This window comes from Eulemur rufifrons, chromosome 19 (assembly GCF_041146395.1).
Source record: "Eulemur rufifrons isolate Redbay chromosome 19, OSU_ERuf_1, whole genome shotgun sequence".
NCBI lineage: Eukaryota > Metazoa > Chordata > Mammalia > Primates > Lemuridae > Eulemur > Eulemur rufifrons.
In genome coordinates this window covers 68,164,194-68,191,150 of record NC_091001.1, presented here as the reverse complement: position 1 = coordinate 68,191,150, position 26,957 = coordinate 68,164,194, and the positions used below count along the sequence as shown (strand labels likewise).

The 26,957-nt window shown below is 34.7% G+C and overlaps 1 protein-coding gene across 1 annotated transcript; it reads left to right on the top strand.

The window, feature by feature from the left end:
- Positions 1–24,868, top strand: REL (REL proto-oncogene, NF-kB subunit). Its single transcript, XM_069493875.1, has 9 exons — positions 1–261; positions 2,698–2,846; positions 7,337–7,428; positions 19,956–20,096; positions 21,226–21,330; positions 21,433–21,645; positions 22,253–22,321; positions 22,458–22,526; positions 23,902–24,868. The coding sequence occupies exons 1-9, from the start codon at positions 1–3 to the stop codon at positions 24,687–24,689; spliced, it is 1,887 nt and encodes a 628-aa protein (XP_069349976.1). The 3' UTR covers positions 24,690–24,868.
- Positions 24,869–26,957: the final 2,089 nt, after the last annotated feature.

The window sequence follows — 26,957 nt, the reverse complement described above, 5'->3', positions numbered from 1 at the left end:
ATGTTGGGAGGAAAAACCTTAATTTTAGTAAGCTGTTATGAAAAAACAAAATCGTTAAAATCCATTATTATTGCTGTACTAATCTCACTGCCTCCTCCCTTTTTAAAAATTTTTTCAGGTGGATATAACCCATATATAGAGATAACTGAGCAACCCAGGCAGAGGGGAATGCGTTTTAGATACAAATGTGAAGGGCGATCAGCAGGCAGCATTCCAGGGGAGCACAGCACAGACAACAGCCGAACATACCCATCTATCCAGGTAATAGACCTTTCTCCTGTGTCTCTCTCTCTCTTAGTTGCTCATATTTTAGCTATAGCAATTGTGTTAAAGGACCAGTTTCTTCACATTCGTCTCCACAGTCTTGTCTTTTTCTTTTCCCCTTTTTTTCTTCTTAATTGATCTGTGTTAGATAGATATCTAAGGACATTTCTTAAGTATAATATGGGGTCTTCCCCACTGCAGATAGTTATATTATGTTTGTGTATTAATCTAAGTAGAGTGATTCACAGTGCTTAGTGTACACTGGCAGCTTTTGGATTATGTTCCCTTTCTTGGAACACAAAGCTAATGAGGAAAACGCATTCTCTTCTTGTAGAGGTGAGTGATATTATTCTGTAGATTAAAGGTTTGAGAACTCAGAATTCTTCCTGTAATCCCTAGGGGCTATGGAAAAGGAGAAGAACATTTTTTTTTTCTTTTTCCTTACCTTTATTTCCTGTCTCTTATACTCTGGGCCATTGATTTGAAATATTATCACATTTTAAATCTAGTTTTTTCATATTAAGATAAATTTTGAAAAGTTTATGATAAAAAATGACTTTGATAAGTAGACTGTATAGTTATAAGATATACTATTATATTTTATATTTATAAACTATTTTTCATTTGACTTTTAATGAATGTTTTTATACTTTAAATGCCAATTACAGATGGGGTACTGTGGCTCACACCTATAATTCTAGCACTCTGGGAGGCTGAGGTGGGAGGATTGTTTGAGCTCAGGAGTTTGAGGTTGTAGTGAGCTACGATGATGCCACTACACTCCAGCCTGGGCAAGAGTACAAGATACTGTCTCAAAAAAAAAAAAAAAAAAATGCCAATTACAAACATTAATGACAAAGTGGATTTTGAAAAGTATTACTTAATCTTTTATCAACAGATCTTAATTCGCTGTTTTATAAATAGATTTTTTTTTTTTAGACAGAGTCTCACTCTGTTGCCCTGACTAGAGTGTCGTGGTGTCAGCCTAGCTCACAGCAACCTCAAACTCCTGGGCTCAAGCGATCCTTCTGCCTCAGCCTCCCAAGTATCTGGGACTACAGCTGTGTGCCACCATGCCCGGCTCATTTTTTCCTCTATATATTTTTAGTTGTCCAGCTAATTTCTTTCTATTTTTAGTAGAGACGGGGTCTCGCTCTTGCTCAAGCTGGTCATGAACACCTGACCTTGAGCGATCTTCCGCCTCGACCTCCCAGAGTGCTAGGATTACAGGCGTGAGCCACCACGCCCGGCCTAAATAGATTATTTATAGAGTTTATTCTGTGGAAATGAAAGGGAATCATTAAATTATAGAATAAGCCAATGGCAAAATTATGTATTGAATTCCAAATTCCTGTTTTTAATCACGTTTTTGGCAACAAATATGGATTTGAGTTATCAAAGTCCTTTTATTTAAATGTTAAATTGAGTGAGATACTGATAAAAAATAAATAAGGAAATACTATTCTTCCAATTTTTTGAGTGATTTTTAACTCTTCTTCATAGGTCAACTTATTCTATGCATCAATAAAATACTTCTAAGATCTGTATCCTTACCATTCCAAAGGTCCTAAATACTTCATAGCTTGAGTTCTATACCAGCCTATCTTGTAATCTTGAGTGGTTACCTTCTCTTTCATCCAGAAAGGCAATAAATACTTCCTGGTTACTGTTCAAATTATGTTTAAATTCAAAATTATGGATTTTAGTGCCTTCTACCTGGTAAGCCACCCATTCTCACTTAACTACCTTGCTCCCTTGTAGTATGCTGGCTTTTATAATCTCTGCTTTGTTCTTGCAGCTTTCAAACTAAACATTATTTCCTCATGTCAGAGTGTCCTCCTTTCTCTCCCATGCTAAACTCTCCTTTTTACTCCCAGTGTTCTAGATGTACTTTCTGTGTGACATTTAATCTTGTTAAACTCAACATGATTTATTGCCTACATACAGTGAATACTTGGGACATGCTTACTGATTAACATAAACACAAATATTTTTGTGAAATGAAATGTCACATACTAAGTAAAATCTTATTTGTGTGCTATCATTTTTCAGTATGACTTAAATATATATTCAAAGGATATTTATGGTATGACAGCGCCTGAAGAGCAGGGCGTTCAGTGACTTAACATCTAAGTATTTCTTTATGTTCTGTGATAAAATTTGGGTATAATTTTACTTGTTTTAAAAGGAAAGTAAGCACAGTCAGATGATATGAGCAGTTGAAAGTAGAGCAGAAAATAATGTCAAGGAACTGAGAGGTAAATTCTTCTCTACTGGTATCCTCTGGAAAGTTCCATCTAAACTGCAGCTGCTGGTCAGTTGGACTTTATTTAGCCAGTGCTAATTACATTATATAAATTGAACTCATTTAATAGATCAATTCATAATTGATAATATTTATTGATCATAAATTTAATTTCCCCATTTTTTCAGATTAGGAACTATTATGGAAAAGGAAAAGTGAGAATTACGTTAGTAACAAAGAATGACCCGTATAAACCTCATCCTCACGACTTAGTTGGAAAAGACTGCAGAGATGGCTACTATGAAGCAGAATTTGTACAAGAACGCAGACCTTTGTTGTAAGTACACTGTCACAGACATCTTCAGGAATAGAATAAGCATAGGATGCTCTGTTTCCTATTTATGACCATCTGTTACTTTTTAGCAGAATAAAATTGTATACTTTTAAATTTTCTTACTATTTCCATTAGAACTACCCTTTCATTCTTAGTAGACACAGCTTATGATGGTAAGCAGGAATATTTCTTTATCATTACTAAAAGTAAACATAAATTTATTTTATGCTGTGATTTTCTTAGTGTGAACAATTTATAAAATAAATTTTTACTCTATCTTTTCATTTATAGTTAACTTAGAAGTTGCTAGATGTGAGAAAATCAACTGGAAAATTCTAGAATTATTGTTTTGAGAGGGGCAGGTTATAAACATGTTACATGTTAACATGTAACAATAGTTCTAGGATAAAGAAAATTATATAATACTTAATGTTAGTGAGGTTACCAGAATATGGGCCTATTCATCATGTTAGTGAGAGTATAAATTAATAAAATCTTTCTGGTAGGCAGTTAACAATTACATAGCAAAAGCCTGAAAAATATAAATGCCTCTTGAGCCAGCAATTCCACTTTTAGGAATTTATCCTCAGGAAATAATTAAACATGTTCAGACATTTAGCTATAAGGCTGTTTATTGCAGCTCTGTTTGAAATGGCAGAAAGTGAGAAGCACTCCAAATAGTAAACATAGGGGAATGGTTAAATAAATTGGTACATCCATGCAATGTACTGCTGTATTGCCTTAAAAATAACATTGCAGATATGTCTACTGGTATGAAGTGATATTCACAATGTGTTAGATAAATGAAATAAGTCTTATTTATTTGAAGAGAATATGTGAAGAATAATCTTATTTTTGTTTAAAATAAATTTATGCATGTACATGGTAGTATATGTACTAAGACATTAGTAGCAGTTGTCTCTAGATGGGTAGGATTGTGGGGTTTTATGTTTTCCTTTTCACATATTTATTTTATAATTCATTTTTGTAATAAATGTGCTGCTTTTGGGGAAAAATTAAACTAATTGCAACAGAAAAAAGGTTAGTAGTCTCCTTATATATTGGTAATAAGCATTCAGAAAAAATTCTTTAAAAATGTTCTTCTTACGATAACAACCAAAACAAAATATCTAATAATACACATTTGGCAAATATTTTCTGTCCATATCACTTGATCTCCCAACAGCATTTTAGACTGTTGACCACTCCTTACTTGAAACATTCTCATTCCTTGGTTTCTGTGAGAGCAAACTTCTGTTTTATTTCCTACTTTTCTGGCTGTTCCTTCTTAATTATTAATGTTAATAGGCAATTTAATTTTGGGACAACCTCAATTATTGTCCCAATAATGCCCTTTATAGTTGTTCTGCCTCTCCCCCCAATCTAGGATGCCATTAAGGATCACACATTATATTTAGTATTATAATTAACGTGAATAACCTGAGTAATATTTTCATGTTAACATGAAAAATTCAGAGCAAGAAATTTACAAGGTGATACTGTATCATTCTCAAAATATTCCTTCAGGAGACATGTGATATCAGTTTTTTCCATTCTGATGATATTAATTGGCATTCTATTATAAAGAAGAACTTTCCCTTCTTCCCCTTTTCCATTTAAAAAGTATCACTGTAAACTCATGGATTCTTACATTTAATGTATTATAGTCCATTACTGTCATTATTTTGATTTTCAAATTAACCCAAATTTGACCAATGCCACCCCCTTCAAACTGTCACCTGTGTGCTTCTGATACGTCCCCTTCTTTCTTTGAGTATTTTTTACTTTCTGACACAACAAAGTGTTCAAGACTTGTACTTTTCTTGCCCTGGGCCTGAGGTTGTCAGTTTTTTCCAAGGATCCTTACTTCCTTTCAGTGGGAAATGGTGTTTAATCTCATTGCCTTCTTGACATAGTCTCTTAAACGTCTCAAAAGCACCTCAAATAAAGTATGTCCAAAACCATGATCTTACCATGATCATATACCTCTTTCCCCTCAAAATTGGTCTTCTTTCAATGTGCCTTGTCTTATTAGTTGCTATAAAAGCCCCATAGGTGTCATCCTTGACACTTGTCACCCAGGCATACACATTGAATCTTTTAACAGGTACCCCCTGAATTACTGGTGAAACTACCCATTTCATTCAGTGAAATCCATCACCACCACACTACCACTATAGTCTACATTTGGGCTGCTGGAATAGCCTCCTGACTGATCTTCTTGCATTAACACTTCTTTACCTCTTCCGCTCAATCTTCCTCCACTTTAGCCACAGTGACCTTTTAAAATACAAATTGTCACCTCGCTACTTAAAACACTTAAGTGGGTTTATGTGTCTCTTAGAGTAAGAACAGCATTCCTTCTAAGCCCTATAAGGCCCACATGGCTCACCTGTATTTCTAGCCTTCTGTTACACTGTGCTTCCCTTGATGTCTACACTCCAGTCACAAAAGCCTGCCTTTAGTATCCTCTGCTTACAGTACTCTTCTGTAGGGGCCTTTGCATATTCTGTTTCTTTTGCCTGGAAGTCTCTTTCCTCTCTATTCATATTAAGTATCACTTCCTACAGAAAGCCCACCTGCCCTCTCTGAATTGATCAACTCTCTTCCATCATAGGCTCCCATTACTTCATATATATCTCCTTCATAAAACTTGCATGATTTCAGTTTAGCATTTGTGTGTGTGTGATTATTTAATATCTGTCTGCTTCACTATTCCAGTGGTTAGCAAACTTTTTCTGTAAAAGGCTAGATAAGTAAATATTTTAGGTTTTGTAGGCCATATGGTCTCTGTTGCTCAACCCTGCTGTTGTAGCATGAAGGCAGCCATAGACAATTTGTAAACAAATCATTTTGGCTGTGTCCAATAATATTTTCTTTACAAAAACAGGCAGCATGCTGGATTTGGTCCATTGATTATAGTTTGGCAGCCTCTGTACTAGACTGTAAGCTCCATGAGTTGAGGGATTGCATATCCCCATTATTTTCCAAAAATTTTTGGTATATAAACTTGTTGAATGACTGAGAATGAATGAATAATTGATTCAAATAATCTCTATGATCATTGGTTTCCTCATGTCAGAATTTCAAAAACTTCTATAATTCTAATATTCTGTGAATAATTATTCAGATGAAACAAAATCAAATGGTGTATAAATATATAAAATGAAGAGTTCTTCAAAATCTTTTGGCAAAGAAAAAGAACCAAACTTAGACTCTTTCAAAGTAGTAGAATACTTTTGAGGAAGAAGATTATAGTTGCAGGATTTCAAGAAAGGATTAAGAATTCAAGATTTGTTTTTTAGTTATTGGAGGCAGAGGAAGGAAATGTCAAAGATATTTTAGGTGCTAACAAAATCACAAGTGTGATGACTGTGAAGAGCATGAACATGAGACAGCATAAGCATGGAGAGGCAAACAAAGCAGCCTCTGGTTGCAAGTGCCATGTGAAGTTTGGGCAAATAGTAATGTTATGATGATTGAGTTTTGCTTCCTTATTCACACCCACCCAGCTTTACTGATGTCATGGTTTTTCCATGTGGGAACAAGTATGACTGGTGGTGGTGGGGGAGTTTCCCCCACCATCATCTATACTACAGAGATGCAAATTAGTAATATTTGTAGCTATTGAGAACTTTTCCATAAATGACATTTTGAAACTTGTTAAATATTGTTAGTATTAAACCTCTTTCTAATAAAAAAAAATTTCAGTATTTTTTAATGATGAATGATTATCATATGATATGGCACAAAACATATTCTACTGCTATTAGCAGTGAAATTAGGGCTCAAAAATCAAATCTCTGTGAAGCTAGGTAGGCAGCCTAAATGAGTGGAGTGGATCAAGTGTAGGAGGATTAGCAGGCACCATAGCAAACTGGAGAGCCCTGCATAAATGGGGCTGCAGGTGCTCAGCCCCAGCCAGTTTCTCTGCCAACCTGGTGTTCCCAGACCTTTAAAACATTCAAGAGAAGCCAGAAAACCAGATGTCCATGTGCAGTTACCTGATTTTTAAGTGTTGATAACCTCTGTAGATTTTTTTTTAAATGTGGGCAACACTCTTTTGGGCTCAGCAAAACATACCCGTGGGCTTCAACCTGTGGGCATTGTTTTATGGCTTTTGGTTTACATCATCAAACATCCATATTTTATTGATTTGATTATGAGTTTGGGAGGTGAATTTTAGCTTTTTGGTGTTGCTTTCCTGTTACTCTTTATCTACTCTGGTATATTTGACATAAGCATATTAGTAAGATGTAATTGTAAAATACTGTATGTGAAAATGATGTAGTATATACTATTTTTCTTTTAACAGTTCTCTTAGAAATATAATACCATTTTTTTACCCTTTCAGATTTATCATAGCAAGTGGAAGTGCATTCATTTTTTAGTATCTCCTTCTGACAGCATGATGACTTTTCAGTGTTGAATATATTCTGTAGTATTGTGGTTAAGTATAATGCAGTTTTGAAAGTTCTGTTTTTTCCTTCTAGTTTTCAAAATCTGGGTATTCGATGTGTAAAGAAAAAAGAAGTAAAAGAAGCTATTATTTCAAGAATAAAGGCAGGAATCAATCCTTTTAATGGTAAGTTTGTTTGATATAATTATTTGTATTATTTGGATATTGACTTACTGTGTAAGTGATTTCTATTTATGTCTTGAACTTGTGTTTTAAAAGTTATTTTAAATTCTGTGTTCACTTTTCTACTTGTTGATCTATACTTGTATCTGAGTAATGAAGTATAGTATTTAAAATCTTTCACACATGTAGAATAAAAAATTTATGCATATAAGGCTTTCTGGTATTAGGGGAGAGTGTCATTGTTTTCTATAAAAAGACCTCAAAATGTTCTAATTTCTCACTCCATCCTGTCTGATACTGTAAGCTAAGCCGGGTCAGGCCTGGTTAGTACTTGGGTGGGAGACTGCCTGGGAATACTGATGCTGTAGGCTTTTAAAAAAAATCTTCTGATTTCTTTGAATGTGGCCTTTCTTATGCCACTTCCAGCAGACAATATACACTCCCCTTGCTGAATGTTGAATAGGCACTGTGTTTATAAGGTATTGTAGCACATTTAACTCAAGGGCATATTCAGTAACAAAACTTAATCCCAATGTGGAAGAAGCATAGAAATAGTAGAAACCACACAAAATATTTCATAGTGTATTTGTGTATATGATTAGATGGTTACTGTTTAGTGGATTTTATTGGTGATAGCATTTATTAAGCATTCATTATTAGTAAGCATTTATATTTATTATTTAAATTTATTTTATTAGCATTTATTATTATTAAGCATTTATATTTTTGGCAGTATCTGGTGTGGCACCTGGTACTTATAAACACTTTATATTATTTAAATAGATAAATGACTACCAAGCTAGATGCTGGCATCCTATACTTATAGTAGTCTCCATTCTAAAGTCTTCTGCAACTACTTAAATATGTGTATGTGAGGAATTGAATGACTATAAAATTTTCAAAGAACAGATTTCTTCGTCAGATTTAAGACATCCTTGTGTTGCTGGTTTGTGTTTTTCCTGGGTGTATAAAAATAATTTAAGAGATATGTTGGTAATTAAGGAATATGCTCACAGACAAGTACTGTTTTTCTGAATCATAAGATCTGCTTCCCTTTTCTCTAGGTTTTTGTCTTTCATACTACTTAGTATAAAGCTGAAAGCAAAAGTCCCCTGGTTCCCCTATAGTCTTATTTGCCAGAAGAAACTGCTATTAAGTTTGATGTATATTTTTCTAGAATTTCCTTAATACATGTATAGTCATAGATAGACATACATATTTTTATATAAAGAGAATCATGCTATACTTCCTATTCTACCGCTTTATTTTATTTATTTATTTTTTTTGAGACAGAGTCTCACTCTGTTGCCCAGGCTTCAGTGCTGTGGTGTCAGCCTCGCTCACAGCAACCTCAAACTCCTGGGCTCAAGCAATCCTACTGTCTCAGCGTCCGAGTAGCTGGGACTACAGGCATGCACCACCATGCCCGGCTAATTTTTTATATATATTTTTAGTTGTCCAGCTAATTTCTTTCTATTTTTTCAGTAGAGACGGGGTCTCGCTCTTGCTCAGGCTGGTCTCAAACTCCCGACCTCAAACGATCCTCCTGCCTCGGCCTCCCAGAGTGCTAGGATTACAAGTGTGAGCCACCGCGCCTGGCCAGGAATATATCTTAAACTTCTTTGTATGTCAGCACTTACAAATCTATTTTATTTTTTAACAGAATATTCTATTGTTTGGGTAGACTGTCATTTATTTAATCATCCATATTTAGGTTGTTTTAATTTTATTTTAAAAGTTCCATTGAATATACACTTTGACCCTTTTCTTTTTTTTGAGGCAGAGTCTCACTCTGTCACCTTGGCTAGAGTGTGATGGCATCATCATAGCTCACTGCAACCTCAAACTACTGGGCTCAAGCAATCCTCCTGCTTCAGCCTCCCCAGTAGCTGGGACTACAGGCACACGCCACCACACCCTGCTAAGTTTTCTATTTTTGTAGAGGCGGAGTCTTGCTCTTGCTGAGGCTGGTCTCAAACTCTTGACCTCAAGCAGTCCTCTCACCTGGGCCTCCCAGAGTGCTAAGATTACAGGCATGAGCCACTGTGTCTGGCCCACTTTTAGCTCTTGTGTGATTATTTCCTTAGGATAAATTTTCAGAACTGGAAAATTTCTGGGTCAAGAGTATGTTCACTTAAAATTTTGATTCATTGCCAAATTAAAATGCCAGGCTTAAATTAAAGAGGCCATCCAAGTCTAGATGAAATATATTAGGTCATTAAATATGAAATGTCCGATTTTGAATCAAAAGTTGAGTTTATTATAACTCAAACAAGAACAGTGCAGTTAATCAAAGTATGTGCCTAAATTATCAATACAGTTTTGCCATCTTAACGGTAGCTTGTTTATGCCAGTAGCGAAGATGCCTGGAGAGCAAGTGGCAACGAAATCACAAAAAACGTTTTCCACAGATTGTTGAGAATTGGATATTTTTCCTTGCAAGAAGTGGTTCAAAGCCTGCAAGAAATGGTTGTGCAAGGTCTGATGAATATGGTGGATCACAGAGAGTTTCCAAGTCCAGCTGCTGTAGTTTGAGCAGCGTTGTTTGTGCGACTTATGTTTAAGCATTGTTTTGCAAGAGGATTGGCCTGTCTCTGTTGACCAATCTCAGCTGCTTAGTCACAAACATCCTCATCATTTCATCCAGTTGGTTGCAGTAGACATCCACTGTAATGGATTGACCAGGTTTCATGAAACTGTAGTGGATAATACCATCACTGGACCACCGAACAGACCCCATTAGCTTTTTTCGATGAATATGTGGTTTTGGACTATATTTTGACACTTCATCTTTATCCAACCATTATGCTGAACACTTGTGATTGTCAAAAAGAATCCATTTTTCATCACACATAACAATATGGTGTACAAATGGTTTGCCTTTATGTCGTGACAACAAAGAAAGGCAAGCTTCGAGATGATTTCTCTTCTGACACTCATTTAATTCATGCGGAACCTATCCGTCCAACTTCTTTACCTTGCCGATTTGTTTCAAGTGGTCCAATATTGTTGGAATGGTAACATCAAATCTTGCTGCTAATTCAGGTTGAGATGGATTCGCTTCCATTATAGCTTTCAGCTCATCATTATCCACCTTGCTCTCAGGTCACCCACGTGGTTCATTTTTCAAGATTAAAATCACCACAGTGTAACTTCTCAAAGCATCAATGTACTGTGTGTTCATTAGCCACATCCTTCCCAAGCACTTCGTTGATATTTCTAGCTGTCTGCACTGCATTCGTCCCATGATGGAACTCATCTTTGAAAATAACACAAAATTTAAAAAAAATGAAAGATAATCACAGCCAAAACGTGTGTTTGAAAGACTGAGGATGTACCTTCACAATAAAAATAAAACAAGAAGTGTCAAAGTGAAATGTCAGAGATATCAACTGTCAAACTTAGTACTTAAGGAAATTGGACATTTCATACTTAATAACCTAATAAAATAAAGAGATTATGAATACTGGTACTCATTTATTAAGCACTTCATGTATGTCAGGGAATAAATGTTAAGTGCTTTATGTACACTATTTTATTTAAGCATTGAAACAGCACTGCTTTATAGAAGAGAAAACCAGAGGTTTTGTTAATGTAACTGTGCTAAGTCATGTGGCAAATATAAGTGGCAGAGCTGGAATTCATACCCAGGTTTTCTGACTGCAGTGGTCAAGGCATTAAAAAGGAAGGTGCCGGCCGGGCGTGGTGGCTCACGCCTGTAATCCTAGCACTCTGGGAGGCCGAGGCGGGTGGATCGCTCGAGGTCAGGAGTTCGAGACCAGCCTGAGCAAGAGCAAGACCCCGTCTCTACTAAAAATAGAAAGAAATTATATGGACAACTAAAATATATATACACAAAAAATTAGCCGGGCATGGTGGCGCATGCCTGTAGTCCCAGCTACTCGGGAGGCTGAGGCAGTAGGATCGTTTAAGCCCAGGAGTTTGAGGTTGCTGTGAGCTAGACTGACGCCACGGCACTCACTCTAGCCCGGGCAACAAAGTGAGACTCTGTCTCAAAAAAAAAAAAAAAAAAAAAAAAAAAGGAAGGTGCCATATACAGAAGTTTTTTTTTGGCAATTCAGAATTAGGCATGATGTTAATAATAAACACTCATATAGCGCTTAAAAGTATTCCTGTGGATAGTAAGTGCTTTACATTTTTTACTTCATTTAATGCTTATAACAACCTATGAGATAGGTACTATTATTATCTCTATTTTATAAATAAGAAAACGGAGGCATAGAAAAGTTAAGTAATTTGCTCAAGGTCCTATAGCTGGTGAGTGGTAAAGCTAGGATTTGAACACTATCTAGGATTCATCTGGCTCTAAGGCCATGGTCTTGACAGCTGTGCTGGGTTGCCTAGATGAATGTTGATTTGGGGAAGGAACAATCCTTTCAGTTGATCCTTCACAGTATTAATGCTTTCTGTTGTTTAGTTATTTTTTTTAACCTTTATTCTTTCTCTTGGCTATTTTTTCCCTTTAGAATAATCTCAGAACAGTGTTTTAGCATATTATTGTGATCAAAAACTTGCAATGGCTTTTTATATAGCTTAAAAATGAAATGGCCCCACATTCAATGTCATCCACATATAGCTCCAGCATATCTTTCCTATCTTCTCTTTCACTGTTCCTCCTCAATGAACCCTTAATTATTCCAGAAAAACTGTTTTGTTCACCCTCCCTGACCATCTCAGTCAAATCCTCTCCATTCTTCTTACTGCCGTTGTAGCAATGTAAGCTTACATCATTTTGTATTTTAAACTTGTGTTCCTATCTCTATCCTTGGTCTCTCTCCAAGCAGTTTATATACTCTGCATCAAAAAAAAAAAAATCCTTCTAAAACCAATATGATCATCTCAGAATTCTGTTTATTATCCTTCAGGGCTCCAAATCAACTTTAGCAGTGGTTCTCAAATTGAACATGCATACCAATCTGTTAGTACTTGATAGGAATGTAGATTCCAGGCCACACTCCCACTGATTTGATAGGGCTGGTATGGGTCCTGGGAGTCTGCATTTTTACAGCCATCTAGATTAGTGTTCTTCTTTGATTATAACCCACAGTAAGAAATATTTTTATTTCTTGGCTCTATACATAACATGCACATCTACCACACCCTTACTACAATAATGTCCTTACTGCATACAATTTACTTTGTATTCTATTCCTTTCCTTTCCTTTTCATTCCCTTTCTCTCTTTCTTTGTTAGTGCTTATCCAGCCCATTAAATTAATTTCATGACCAGTGATTCCCCTAGATTATTCTGATGCACGTGATCCAAGTCTGCACTTTGAGGAATTCTAATCTACTTGCTGAGTTCAACTTCTGAAGCATGGCATTCAGAGCCCTTTATAATCTGATTCTTGTTTTCCATTCCAGCCTTCATCCTCTCCCTCAACTTCCGGTTACCCCTCCTTCTACCACTGAGTACACACATGCACATATTTCTTTCTGCCATTCTAAACTATTTGCACTGTTAGAAAAGCCATGTTCTTTCTTGCCACTGTGCTTTTATATATTCTATTCCCTTGCATGGAGTACCCTGATCTGTGTAGTGAATTTTTCCTGCCCAGCCTTCAAATTTAAGTTTAAGAATCACATTAAGCTATCCTTGACTTCCCAGACAGGGCTAAGTATTCCCCGTTTCCCCAAAGCACTTGTATATATTTCTAGTATGGTTTGCTGTAACTTTGTTTACATATTTCTGCTTTACTAAATTGTGAGACTCTGGAAGGTGAGGGCTGTCTTCTGTATATCTCTCTGGCATCTAGTCCAGTGTCTGGCTTAATTAAAATGTGTTGAAAGAATAAATGAATGAATGCCTTGTTTGTACTTGTCTACCAAAAGTGTTCAAGTTGTTTTCCTTACCTGAAATGCCCTGAAAGCCCTCTCAGTTCTCTTAACCCCAAGAAAATATTCTCCTAATTATACCATTTACTCACCAATTAATCATGAAAGCTTTGTGACATCTATTGGATCATTTAATTCTTAAGGAATTGTCTTCAAAGATGAATTTCATGCTTATTGTGGACAGACTCTATGATGGAATCTTGTTCACATTTCTCTTTAGCACTTAAACATGTATTTGTATTGCAGTTATATAAGTGTCTATCTTCACAACTAAGTGCTTTAAGCTATTGAGTTTCCTACCTGCACACAATAGGTTCCCTGTCTTAACTACTTAGGCATTCATTCCTTCAACATATTTTTACTTTATTTAGCCTTAGAGTCCTAGGTTGGTTGTTCTAGGTGCTTGAGATAAGTCAGTGAATAAAATGGACAAAAAATTCCTGTCTTTGATGAGCTTATATGCAATGGAAAGAAACCAACAGTTAGAAAATTTACAATATAAATAAGTTATGTAGTGTATTAGACAAAGTGCTAACAGAAAAAAACAGCACTGTAAGGGGGCAGGAAGCTGTAGATAGTGGACGGGTTATAAATTTAAATAGGATTATTAGAATAATTTTCATTCTCTCTTCTGATACAGTTTTTGTAATAGAAATATGTTTTATTGTTTTCCTAGAATATTGAAGTAAGACCTAAAATGTCTTATTTCAGATGCCTTACATTTCCCTTACTAAGGAAAAGAAATAAAATCTAAACCCCCTGAAAAAACTCAAAACACTAAAAACCAATTAAAATAACCTGAACGCAACTGTAAAATTATCTTCTTTCTTGGGTTGTTTATTTTGTTATTTTCAGAATATACTAGATCTACACTCTATCACTTACAGGAATTGGTCAGAGCTAAATTGACACTTCCTTGTAGATATATCACTTCACTTAGGAAAATTCTACTGATAAAGAATTACAAGGGATTAGCTGACTTTGTGTTACATATTTATGACATGTAGAAATAATAGAATTAGAAATATTTAGCAGAATAGGATCTATGAATTTTGGTCTATAGACTTTTGCTATCTCCTTGCAACAGTCTGTTCTCTGAAAATCAAATACCATGTGAAAATATAAAGAATTATTCTTACTTTTTCATAGAATTATTTTGTATACTACATTATCTGGTATGTTTTTAAGGACAGTCCTTATCTTTCTTGTCATTAGTTTCTTTAAAACTAAAGAACTATCTTCTGCCAATGGGGATGTACAGCAATCTAATATTGTCAAACTTGAGGCTTCATGTAAATTGTTCAAATTATCTAATATGTGCAAAAGTCTAAATTGAGTGAGGAATTTAATTAAGGGCTCCAATATCAAATTTTAACAGTGTCCCATTAGCTAGAACAAGAGTGGCAGTTAGATTTTGTAGAACTCTCACTATAAAAGCTGAAAAAAATTTTATAATTATATATCATTTTCTAGCTATGTATTTAAGTAATGACATTTAGGAATTCTAATATGTGGTGATTAAACTACATAGGATATCTAAATACTGTATTAAATTCTGTGTAATGAAATTTATTTTGACAATAAATAGTTTACATTTTGGTTTTATTAGATATTTTACTATTTTTCCATCTACAAAGGATATTGAGTTGCTGTGAGAGCAAAAGGCTGTGTTGTGTAGTTGAGTTTGAGAGAATGGCATTATTTGGCAGTCTGATAGAGAACAGAGTATAATAAGACAGGCAATCTCTAACATAGATGCTTGTCTCTAAAGTCTGGTTTAATACAAGAAAATAAGAACCTTTCCTCACAACTGAAAACTTAAAGCTTAAAAAACAAGAAGAAAAAAATGGCTCACATGTACTTCATTGTTCATTCTTCATTGCAGTCAAAGTTTTTCAAGCCTTCTTTGATTAGCCTAGGTAGAACTTGGGTACTTGTTTCCAGTGTTCCTTGAGGATATTCCCATTATATTAATGACACTTTTCATGTTATATTATGTAATTGGTTTATGTACCTATTTCTTATCCAGACACTAATCTCACTAAGATCAGGCATTGTCTTTTCATATCTATATCTGTCACTTAGTGGGTGGATGCTCAGTAAATACATTGAAAGAATGAGTAAATTAACGACACACTTCTGGGACCATTTACCTTTTGCCTGGCACATACACACTTATTTATGTTGTACATATATTGTTATCTTATACATACAGGATAGTTCATATATTTTAGGTAACAGATGTGAATTAATTACAACTAAACTTTATATTTTTCCTTAAATGAGAAATAGTTCTTAAAATTGTTAATCCATATATTATGTATGTTTGCCATTATTTTTTTATTCCAGTATATTTAACAGTATTAACATTTTACAAATGTCACAACCTCTTAAACTAGTAAATATTATAATTGATTTAAAAATTTTAATTCCTACTTCCAAAAGAAATATGGCATAATAATATCATTTTGATTAAAAATTAAATTCTCATTACACACATGCTGATTTTAGGGTTAAGGAGGAATCTGTCTATCTTCCTCCCCTCCCCTCTCCTTCCTCTCCCTCTTCCCTTTCCCTTCCCTCTTCCCCTTCCCCTTCCCCTTCTCCCTCCCCTCCCCTCTCCTCCCCTCCCCTCCCCTCCCCTCCCCTTCCCTTCCCTTTCCTTTCCTTTCTTTCCTTCCTTCCCCACTTCCTTCCTTCCTTTCCTTCTCCTCTTCCTTCCTTCCTTTCCTTCCTTCCATCCATCTCACTCTGTTGTGAGTAGAGATGGGGGTCTCACTCTTGCTAGGGCTGGTCTCAAACTCCTGAACTCAGACAGTCCTCCTGCTTTAGCCTTCCTAAGTGCTAGGATTACAGGCATGAGCCAATAGTTACTTCTACAGGTAGATTAAACATTTAACATAAAAAGGAAGGAGAACAATTGTTACTTTGTATTCTTTTGATCAAGTATAAAGTGAAATTTTAAACTAGTTTAAGAGGAATTTAAGAGAATTTGATTGGTCTCATGCTTCCTTCTGTTAGATTTTATACATGTGTTAAAACTGAGTATCACTTTTCAAATTACGGAATAAAACATTGTGTTTTGTATGATGGAATGATATGTATCTATTAAAGAGCCTACAGCAAGCATTATCCTAAAGAGGGAACCATGAGAAGCATTCACTTTAAAGTTAACAGTAAGAAACTGAGGCCCACTTTTACCACTTCTCTTCAACATTATAATGAAGATTGTAACCAGTGCAGTGAGCATTGTAGTAGAGAGTGTAGCCAGTGCAGTGAGACCCTTCCCCAAAAAGCAGAGGATTAAGGATTAAAAATGAAATAAAACTGTAAGTATTTGAAGCTATTATTTACAGTGAAAACCCAAATGGATATACAAATAGATTATTAAAACAAGTTTAAAAGGGTAAGTAGATATGAAATAAATATATAAAAGTAAGTTGTATTTCTATCTATCAGCAGCGAATAGCTAGAAAATACACAGCAAATATTGTCAGAAAATATGAGGTACCTAGAAACAAATCTAAGGAATGATAATGAAGATTTTTTTAAGGAAAATTATAATTATTTTATTATGAGATAATAGAAAACAGCTAAATAGATAATTATACCATACTCTCTGATAGTAATATTGTAAAAATTCCATTTCCCCCTAATTGATAGACAAATTCAATGCAATTCCAAACAAAAATCCCAGCAAGATTTTTCATTAAATATGATAAGATAATTCTAAACAGGAATAGGAAGATACTTTATAGAAGAAGAATGAGGAGAAACTGGCCTTATCAGAAGTACTAATTAAGGCAGTGTGGTATTGGGGTAAGGATAGACAGATTGACCAGTGGAGTAGAATTCAGAACCCAGAAATAGAGCTAAGAAAATATGGGACTTTAGTGTATGACAGAGGTGGCATGTCAGATGAAGAGGAAAGGAGGAAATGTTTGATAAATGAAGCTGGAAAATTTGTTATTTCATTAAGTTGGATTCCCTACCTATCATCATATACAAAAGTCAGCTGAAGATGAATTGATTAAAGGCTTTAATGTGAGTCAATGCTATAAAAACTTTTGGTAGACTATATTGGTAAATACATTTTAATCTTTGGGGTATAGAAAGACAAGACACAAAGTATTTTCTGTACATTTGATTAATTGGATGTTATTCTTAATTTCAGTTTATTATTTTTTCAATTCTAGAATTTCTTTTGGTTCTCTTTTTATACTTTAAAGTTCTCCACTAAACTCTCAATCTTGTCTTTTAACTCCTTGAAATATTAAGTATAGTTATTTTAAATCATGTGTCTGAAAATTTCATTATTTGGATCCTTTGTGGTCTGTTCTATTATCTGTTTTCTTTTTTTATTTTTTAAGGGTAGTCAAGTAAAGCAGTGGGAGAGAAGAAGGAGCAAATGTTTTCTTTTTTAAAAAATCATTTTATTTTGTCTTCTCATATACCTGGTTATTTAAAATAGAATACCAGAGATTTTATATGAAAAATTATAGTAAACTCTATAAACTGGCCTAAGATGATGATATTTCCTTGCAGAAGATTTTATTCTGGCAGGTGGCTAAATATACTAGCAACCCTAGATCACCTAAAATCAGTGAGTAATTTAATGGAACATTGTTTAACAGGGCAGAAGAAGCATTTATAATGATTATCATGTAAAATAAATACTTCAAGTGCATAAGAGTGGTATAGATTAAGTCCTGCACTGATTTAGAGAGAGGGAGATATTCCTTCCATTTCAGAGAATGAGGTTAGGCTTTATAAAAAAAAAAGCTTTGAGCTGGATCTTCAACTTTATGCTGAATCTTGCATTGGTTAAAAACAGGTATGTCATGATGCCTGCCTGTCAGTAGTTTTTAACCACGTTGTACAGAGACGGAAGTAATTTTGATGCAGTGATAATTGTATTTCCACACATTGAGAAGATTCAAAACAAAATCCCATAAAAAATGATTTTTTGAGAAGTAGGTAGAATTTCTTCCCTTTGATGGAACCATTGTGTGACTAAATGTTTTTAAACTTTGGTTTATTAAACAGTTTATTTATTTTTCTTTTATGCAGCATTTGAAAATATTTTAAATCAACTTTTATTGAGATATAATAAAATCCACCCAAATATATCCCCTGTACCCACAACAGCAATCAAGCTATGAAACATTTCCATCACCCTCCAAAATTTCCTTGGTCCCCTTCTCAATGAGTTCCCTTCCCTGCCTCTGCCCCAGTCTACTGCTAATCTGCTTTCTGTCACTGTAGTGTAATCTTTTCTAGAATTTCATATAAATGGAAGCACATAGTATATATTTTGTATCTGGTTTCTTTTGCTGAGCATAATGTTTTTGAGATACATCCATTTGGGGGTATATATCCATAGTTTGTTCTTTTTTGTTTGTGAGTTTATTCCATCGTGTGACCATACCACAATTTGTTTATCCATTCACTTAGGTTTGTTTTTAAACTTGTCAGGAGCATCTAGCTACTGATTTTTTTGCATATTAATTACTCATCTTTGGAATTGAGAGACACTAATATCTTGTACTCCAAATTTATAATATGATAAAAAGTGATTTTGAAGAGGTAGATCTCTTATTGCCTACATAATGGTGCCAGTAGAGTATGCTGTTATGATACAGGTGTGGTATCATAACATTTTGGTCTTTTAGTTGTACAAATGTGTTTTTGTAGACTCTTTCAAATAAGAGGCTTAAGAATGCTGATACAGGGATAATTTTAAATGTGATAGCTACTGAGACTGTGAATATTGTTAAATAAAAATAGTATAAAATACATTGTCATTTTTATTAGTTATTGCCTATAAAACTAAGGGATTTGGGCTTTAACTATATTTTCAAATTTAGTATTTCAAAATAAAATTTTCATGTAATTGAATTTGTATATTTCATGCTTTTTAAAAATATGGCTGTATTATTTATTGCTACAGCTTATGTTTGAAAAGGCAATATTTTATTTTGGAACGTTTTTTCAGATATCAATTTAACAAACTCTTATACTATATTCTGTCATGGGCTTTTATATTTTTTTCAGAACTGCAATATTCCTGTGAATGTCATTTTTATGTATAGCATATGTAAAATTTTCTAATACAGATCAATTTTTAAAAGCATAGGGTCTAGATTCAATTACCTGAGTTCAAATTTCCACCCTACCATTTCCTAGCTGTGAAACTTTGGACAAGTAATTTCATCTCTTTGAAATCAGTTCATCATCTGTAAAATGAGGATGAAAGTAATTCTTGTACGCATTTAGGAGATAATGTACAAAGTCCTTACCACAATGACTGGGCCAAATACATATTTGTTGAATGAATGAAGGAATGAATGCCTAGTCTTTGTTGTATAGAACCTGCAAACCTTTTTTAAAACTTTGACTTGTTATTGTCAATTTGAGATTTTGCTCTAAATCCCAGATGACTGGGATAGTTACTTCCTGAACATGGCTATAATTTAGCAAATACTGTTAGAGAAGTGACTACTTGATGATAACGATGATAAAAGGCATTCTTGAGATTGTGTACTATTTTATTTTTGTTAGTATGTATTGGATGCTACTCAAGGTTATTGGTTATAATGGGCAGAGAGGAGGACCTAGCAGGATTTTAGTTCTGTGTAACTATTCTACATTCTTTAAAGAAAATGTACTATTCAGTCCCTGAAAAACAGCTGATTGATATTGAAGATTGTGACCTCAACGTGGTGAGACTATGTTTTCAAGTTTTCCTCCCTGATGAACATGGTAATTTGGCAACTGTTCTTCCTCCTGTTGTCTCTAACCCAATTTATGATAACCGTAAGTACTTTATTTTCTTATATTTGTAGTCTTAGCTTGTTTTTCTAATAGTTTAATTTTTTAAAAGTATTTGGTGGTTAGAATATGTTCATTATAGGAAAATTCAAACATTACAGAAATATAACAGAGAGTAAATCTCCTATAATTTCATCCTCCAAATATAATCACTGTCTTCAGGTGCTTATTTTATCAGTTTCTTCTTCATATATACACAAATGTTATTATCATCCTTGTCATCATTATTCACACAATATCATTTTGGCAACTTTAAAAAAAAAGCATCACAGATCTTTTTTTTAAAACCTTTTTCCTTTAGCAGTATATCTTGAGCCTCTTTTCCTTTCTGTCACCTTATTCTTTTCAGTAGCAGCATATTTCATTATATGGTTATATTATCATTTTAATAAATCATTATCCTATTATAGGACATTTGGTTTATTTCCTTTTCATTTTTTTCTTTTTGCCCTAATAAACTGTACTGCAGTAAATTGCTTATATGTGTATATCTCCTGCAAATATTTCTCTAACATAAGTTTCTATAAGTACAAATGTTGGCCAAATCCTAGATCAAAAGAATGGATATTTATCATTTTAGTAGATTGTGAAACTTCCCTATAAAATATTTGTGTGTGTGTACACACGCTTATATATACATCCACCAGTGGTATATGACTATGCCTGTTTTGCATATAGAAGGATAGTGAGACATAAGGCTATAAAGGTAGATCAGGATATCCTCATCATGGAGAGCCTTGAATGCCAGGGAAAATTATTATAATCATAATAGGATTGAAAATTACATTGCCATAAGGATATAGTTATGACTTAAGAAGATTAATCTGGTGACAGTGTGTAGGACGGATTTGAAGAATCAGAATTTAGGAGCAGGGAGATTTAATTAGAGGACAAGCCATTGCCTAGAAACGAAGTTACAAGGCTCTAAACCAGGTTTGGTAAAGCAGTTAGAAAGGAAGGGGGTGAATATAGATGATTACTGTAATTAGTGTCCTTTATCTATACACTAAAACTTATTTATTCCGTAAGTGGTTTTCCTCAAATTCTCCCCTTCAAAAAGGAACAAAATATATTACTAAGGTAGCAACCCTTTTTTAAAATCCTTTACATTTAGGTGCTCCAAATACTGCAGAATTAAAGATTTGTCGTGTAAACAAGAACTGTGGAAGTGTCAGAGGTGGAGATGAAATATTTCTACTTTGTGACAAAGTTCAGAAAGGTATTTATATGTTTTGTTTCATTGAATTCAGAATATATATTAATAGATGCATTTTACTTTGTTTTCTCATTGTTGTTATTTCTGTGGTTTCTTACTCACTAGATGACATAGAAGTTCGTTTTGTATTGAATGACTGGGAAGCAAAAGGTATCTTTTCACAAGCTGATGTACACCGTCAAGTAGCCATTGTTTTCAAAACTCCACCATATTGCAAAGCTATAATGGAACCAGTAACAGTAAAAATGCAGCTTCGGAGACCTTCTGACCAGGAAGTTAGCGAATCTATGGATTTTAGATATCTGCCAGATGAAAAAGGTATGACATTTTTGTGGTCATGATTTATATATTTCTTTTAAAAAAAATTAAAAAAATTTATGTTTTTTAAAGTTGGTCCTTATATTTTCTTACAAGATCCATCTAATACAGTTATGCGTGTTCATGATTTGTGTTTCTTTTCCTGGACATTTTCAGTTGGTTTTTTCCTTTATGCTCTTCGCATCTCTTTCTTAGAAAGGAGGTTTGATTAATCTGGAATAATTTCATAGTAAACTGTTTATCAAAATTTCTGTTTTATGTTTAAGGGTCTATTTTTGTCCTAATGCCCTATTTATAGATGGGAAGGAAACTTCCCTCTCAGAGAGTAGTCCCTATTTTGGTTCTGTTCTTATCATATCTTATTGGATTCGTTGACATTGTTGACTTATATGTTATAAGAAAACAAGATGAATATTTTAAACTGCATTTTACTAAGAGAAAAATACCCTTTACTACTGATTTGGGACATAGTCTACAATACTTAAATCTATATTATGTACATTTATTTAAAGTATTTTTTATATATTAATAAAACACCTATTTGTTAATGGAGGGGAAACATAAGCTTATGATGAGTCACCTGCTTTCCTGGTTTCTTTCTAATCAGATACTTATGGCAATAAATCAAAGAAACAAAAAACAACTCTGCTTTTCCAGAAATTGTGGCAGGATTGCGGTAAGAATATTTTGGATTGATTCATATTTAAATAGAATAGATTGTGTTTTATTTGCTTTATTCAGTTTTTCAAATTTTAACTGATACTGTTATTTTTCAGATTACATTTAATAATGAAAAACCTTTATCCTAACAGTTAATTTTCCTGAGAGACCAAGACCTGGTCCCCTAGGATTAATTGGAGAAGGAAGATACATCAAAAAAGGTATATTACCCCCTGTACAACATTCCTTATAATTGCACGATATAGTGGAATTATGTTTTTAGGAATGAATAATTGCTTATTTGATACTTTCTTCTCCTACAAATTTTTTCATGCTTTAAATATTGAATGAATTGAGCTTGGCTTTTGAAGATTATGTTGGAAACTGATTGTTTTGGAGATTTATTGTTCAAGAAATTACATTTTGTTATTATGGTAGTAATTTTACTAATTACAGTGTGTCATGGAAGAAAGGGTCTAGATCCTAGTCACTTATTTATATAAATAAAGTTAGAACACATCCATGCTCATTTGATTACATATTGTCTCTAAAATGTGTTTTCTTACACTACATTAACAGGGTTGAATAGTTTCAGCAGAGGCTGTGTAGTCCACAAAGCCTAAAATATTTACTATCTGGCCTTTTACAGAAAAAAAATTTGCTAACCCCTAGTTTAGATAATTGAACCTGGAAGTCTTTTTCTCCCTCCCTTACATTCTTCTTTTTTCTTTTCTTTTCTTTTCTTTTTTTTTTTTTTTAGACAGGGTCTTTCTCTTTTCTCCGGGCCTAGAGTGCCGTGGCATTATCATAGTTCACTGCAATCTCAAACTCCTGAGTAGCTGGGACTGCAGGCACCCTGCCACCATGTCCGGCTAATTTTTCTATTTTTTGTAGATGGGGTCTCACTGTTGTCCAGGCTGGTCTCAAACTCCTGGCCTCAAGCAGTCCTCCTGCCTTGGCCTCCCAAAGTGCTAGGATTATAGGAGTGAGCCACTGTACCCGGCCCCACACCCCTTACATTCTTAAATCATTGCTTTTTCCTGATTTAGTATGTACAGCATTTCTATCATATGCAAATACAGAATTAATTTTTCTATAATTTTTTTCTGACTGTGAATTTTATAGTATCTTAGGGTCATATCTTAATTTACCTTAAAAGTTATGTGTAGTTGTAATCATTCCTAATGAGTGTTTTCTCCCTCCTTCCATTTTATCCTAAAAATGGAGAGTTTGAGATGATTTTGGCTATTTGGATTCCTATTAATTGAAATTCTGATATTTGTCTTTCACTTTTCAGAAATACCATTGCAGGGCCTCAGATGCTAGATTTTCATATTTCACTGGGAATGAAATTACTTACACCAAAGTAATTTGCCAAAACCATTTTACCTGTATTTGTAAAACAGTATATGTTACAGAATTCAGTTTTGGACTCATGTAATAATTTTAGTGCTTTTTAAATTTTTTATTTGAAATGTTATATCAGTTTCCTTGAAATTTTTCTTTATTTCTGTGTTTATGCAATTTTAATTTAGAAATAATGCTTTTTATAATTTTGTTCATTTTAATTTTGTAAAATACATTTTCCCCCCACAGAATCAAACTTGTTTTCTCATGGTGCAGTTTTGACAGAAATGCCCAGGTCTTCAGGAGTTTCAAGTCAAACAGAATCTTACTATTCTTCAGCTGTGTCCATCTCAAGTGGATTGTCCCATCATTCTTCAGCCTTACCCTCCATGGTACCTCAGCCTTCTTCAAGCTGGTCATCAGTGGCCCACTCCACCTCACGCTCAGTCAATACAAATCCACTGAATAGTTTTTCAACAGGGACACTTTCCTCTAATTCACAGGGTATCTCACCATTCCTGGAACCTGTAGGGAGTGATTTAAATGCTTCTCATGCATGCATTTATAACAATTCTGATGACATGGGCAGAATGGAAACATCATCCATGTCACCAGCTGACTTATATGGTATTTCTGATGCCAGCATGCTGCCTAATTGCCCTGTGAATATGATGACAACCAGCAATGGTAGCATGGGGGAGACTGATAATCCAAGACTTGTGAGCATGAATCTTGAAAACCCTACATGTAATTCAGTGTTAGACCCAAGTGACTTGAGACAGCTCCATCAGATGTCCTCTTCCAGTATGTCAGCAGGCACCAGTTCTAATACTACTGTTTTTGTTTCACAGTCAGATGCATTTGAGGGATCTGACTTCAGTTGTACAGATAACAGCATGATCAATGAGTCGGGACCATCAAACAGTACCAATACAAACAGTCATAGTTTTGTTCAAAGTAGTCAGTATTCAAGTATTGGCCCTATGCAAAATGAGCAATTGAGTGATTCCTTTGCATATGAATTTTTTCAAGTATAACTTGCAAGATTTAAATCCTTTTAAATGTTTGCAGTCATTTTGATACCACTTATAATACCACAGTCATTTTGCAGTCATTTTGATACCACTTATATAGAAGCAGCATTTTATATTTGTCTGACCAAGAATATGATATGGAGGTTTTTTGTTTGTTTGTTTTTGGGGGATGCTAGGTCAAAAACTTCCTTTTAAGGGAAGAAGTATAAAACTTTGGGTATAGAGAATATAAAATTGGGAATTGGCATAAAAAGAAAATTCAGAAATAGAAACTTTAAAAGTCTCTTCTTTTGAAAGATATGAACTGATAGCATGCATGGTCTGAATTCTCTCTTTAGAGGCCCACCACATTTCCACAGGACAGACTCTGAAGAGACCATTAAAACAAGCTTCCGGTTTTTCCCAATGTGCATTTTTCTACTTCTTTTATAATGTATTAATGTATTCTTAGTTAAATGAATTAACTGATATTTGCTTTCAAGCAAATTTAAGGTAAAACCTGTAATGGCTATGTCATTGGAAAAATAAATTCCTTATTATTTTTGAGGCCCATGGGCCAAGGTAACCCCTAAGGGGTTTTCTGAGGCTTCCTGGAGTTTCTTAGATTTACATGTAAATCAAAACTGCTTTAAAATGTTAATTAAGTTGGGCAGAAGGCAGTTGAAGTGAGCTTTCAAGGTATGGGAGGTTGTCTGCATTTTATACTAATTAAATCCATACCTTTAAAGTTACTTGGGATTTTAGCTTTATACCCGTATTTTTTAAGGGGAAGAAGTTTCCTTGGACCTCTCTTCTTTCTTAGATGTCCTTATTCCCTGTGATCTCATAAAACTGCCCGTTTGTCATCTCTACCTAGAAATCTAATTAAAGCTCAAACTCAACATATCCAATACTGAGTTCTTCATCTTCCCTCTCAAACTTGCTTCTCCTTCAGTCTTCCCCAACTCAGTAAATGGCAATGCCATGCTTCTAGTTGCTCAGGCCAAAAACCTTGGAGTGATCCTTGATTCTTCTTTTATTTCCTATATCCACAGTCCATTAGCAAATCTAGTAGGCCATACCGTAAAAATGTATCCAAAGCTGACCACCTCTTTTGACCTCTACTTTTAACACTCTATTCCAAGCCACCATCATCTCTTGCCTGGATTGAAGCTATAGTCTTCAAAAACCTCCTTGTATCCTTATCCTTGTGCTCTTGTTCCCCTAAAGTAGCCAGTCAAATCGTGTCATTCATCTGCTCAGAACCATAGTGGCTTCCCATCTTACTCAGAGTAGAGGTAACAGTCCTTAAAATCAGCAGGCCTAGACTTCCTGTCCCTCCTCATGTACTATCATATCCCCTTCCTCATGCAGCTCCAGGCACTCTAGCCTTAGTGCACCAAGTATGCTCCTGCCTCATACTCATTGTATTTGGTATTCCCTCTGCCTTGACTGTTCTTCTCCCAGATAGATGCACAGCTCACTCCCTTACATCCCTCAGGTCTCACTCAACTGTTACCCGATCAAGGCCTTCCTTAACTATACATCAGCATTCCCTGTCTACCTTGCTTTATATATGTTCATAGCATTTACCACCATCTGACTTTACTAAGCATTTATTTGTTTACTGTTTGTTTTCCTGTACTGGAATACAAGCTCCATGAGGGCAGAAATGTTTGTGTTTTGTTTACTGTTGAATCTCCAATTTGTAGAAAAGTGTCTGCCTCATATTAAGCACTCACTAAATATTTACTGAACGTTTAAGTATTACTAATAGCAGTTGGAGGGTTTTCCTTTTTCTTTTCTTTTCTTTCTCTCTTTCTTTTTTTTTTTTTTTTTTTTTTAAGACAGAGTCTCACTCTGTTGTCCAGGCTAGAGTGCCATGGCGTCAGCCTAGCTCACAGCAACCTCAAACTCCTGGGCTCAAGAGATCCTCCTGCCCCGCCTCCTGAGCAGCTGGTACTATAGGCCTGTGCCATCACACCAGGATAATTTTTTTCGGTTTTTAGTAGAGACGGGGTTTGCATTTGCTCAGGCTGGTCTCAAGCTCCTGAGCTCAAGTGATCCTCCCACCTCGGCCCCCCAGAGTGCTAGGATTACAGGTGTGAGCCGCTGCACCCAGCCATTTTTTCTGTTTTTTTCCCACAGTATTTTGCTCTGTCGCCCAGGCTAGAGTGCAGTGGCAACATCATAGCTTGCTGCAGCCTTAAACTCCTGGGCTCAAGTGATTTTTCCTGCCTCAGCCCCCGAATACCTGGGACTATAGGCGTATACCACCATGACTGGCTAATT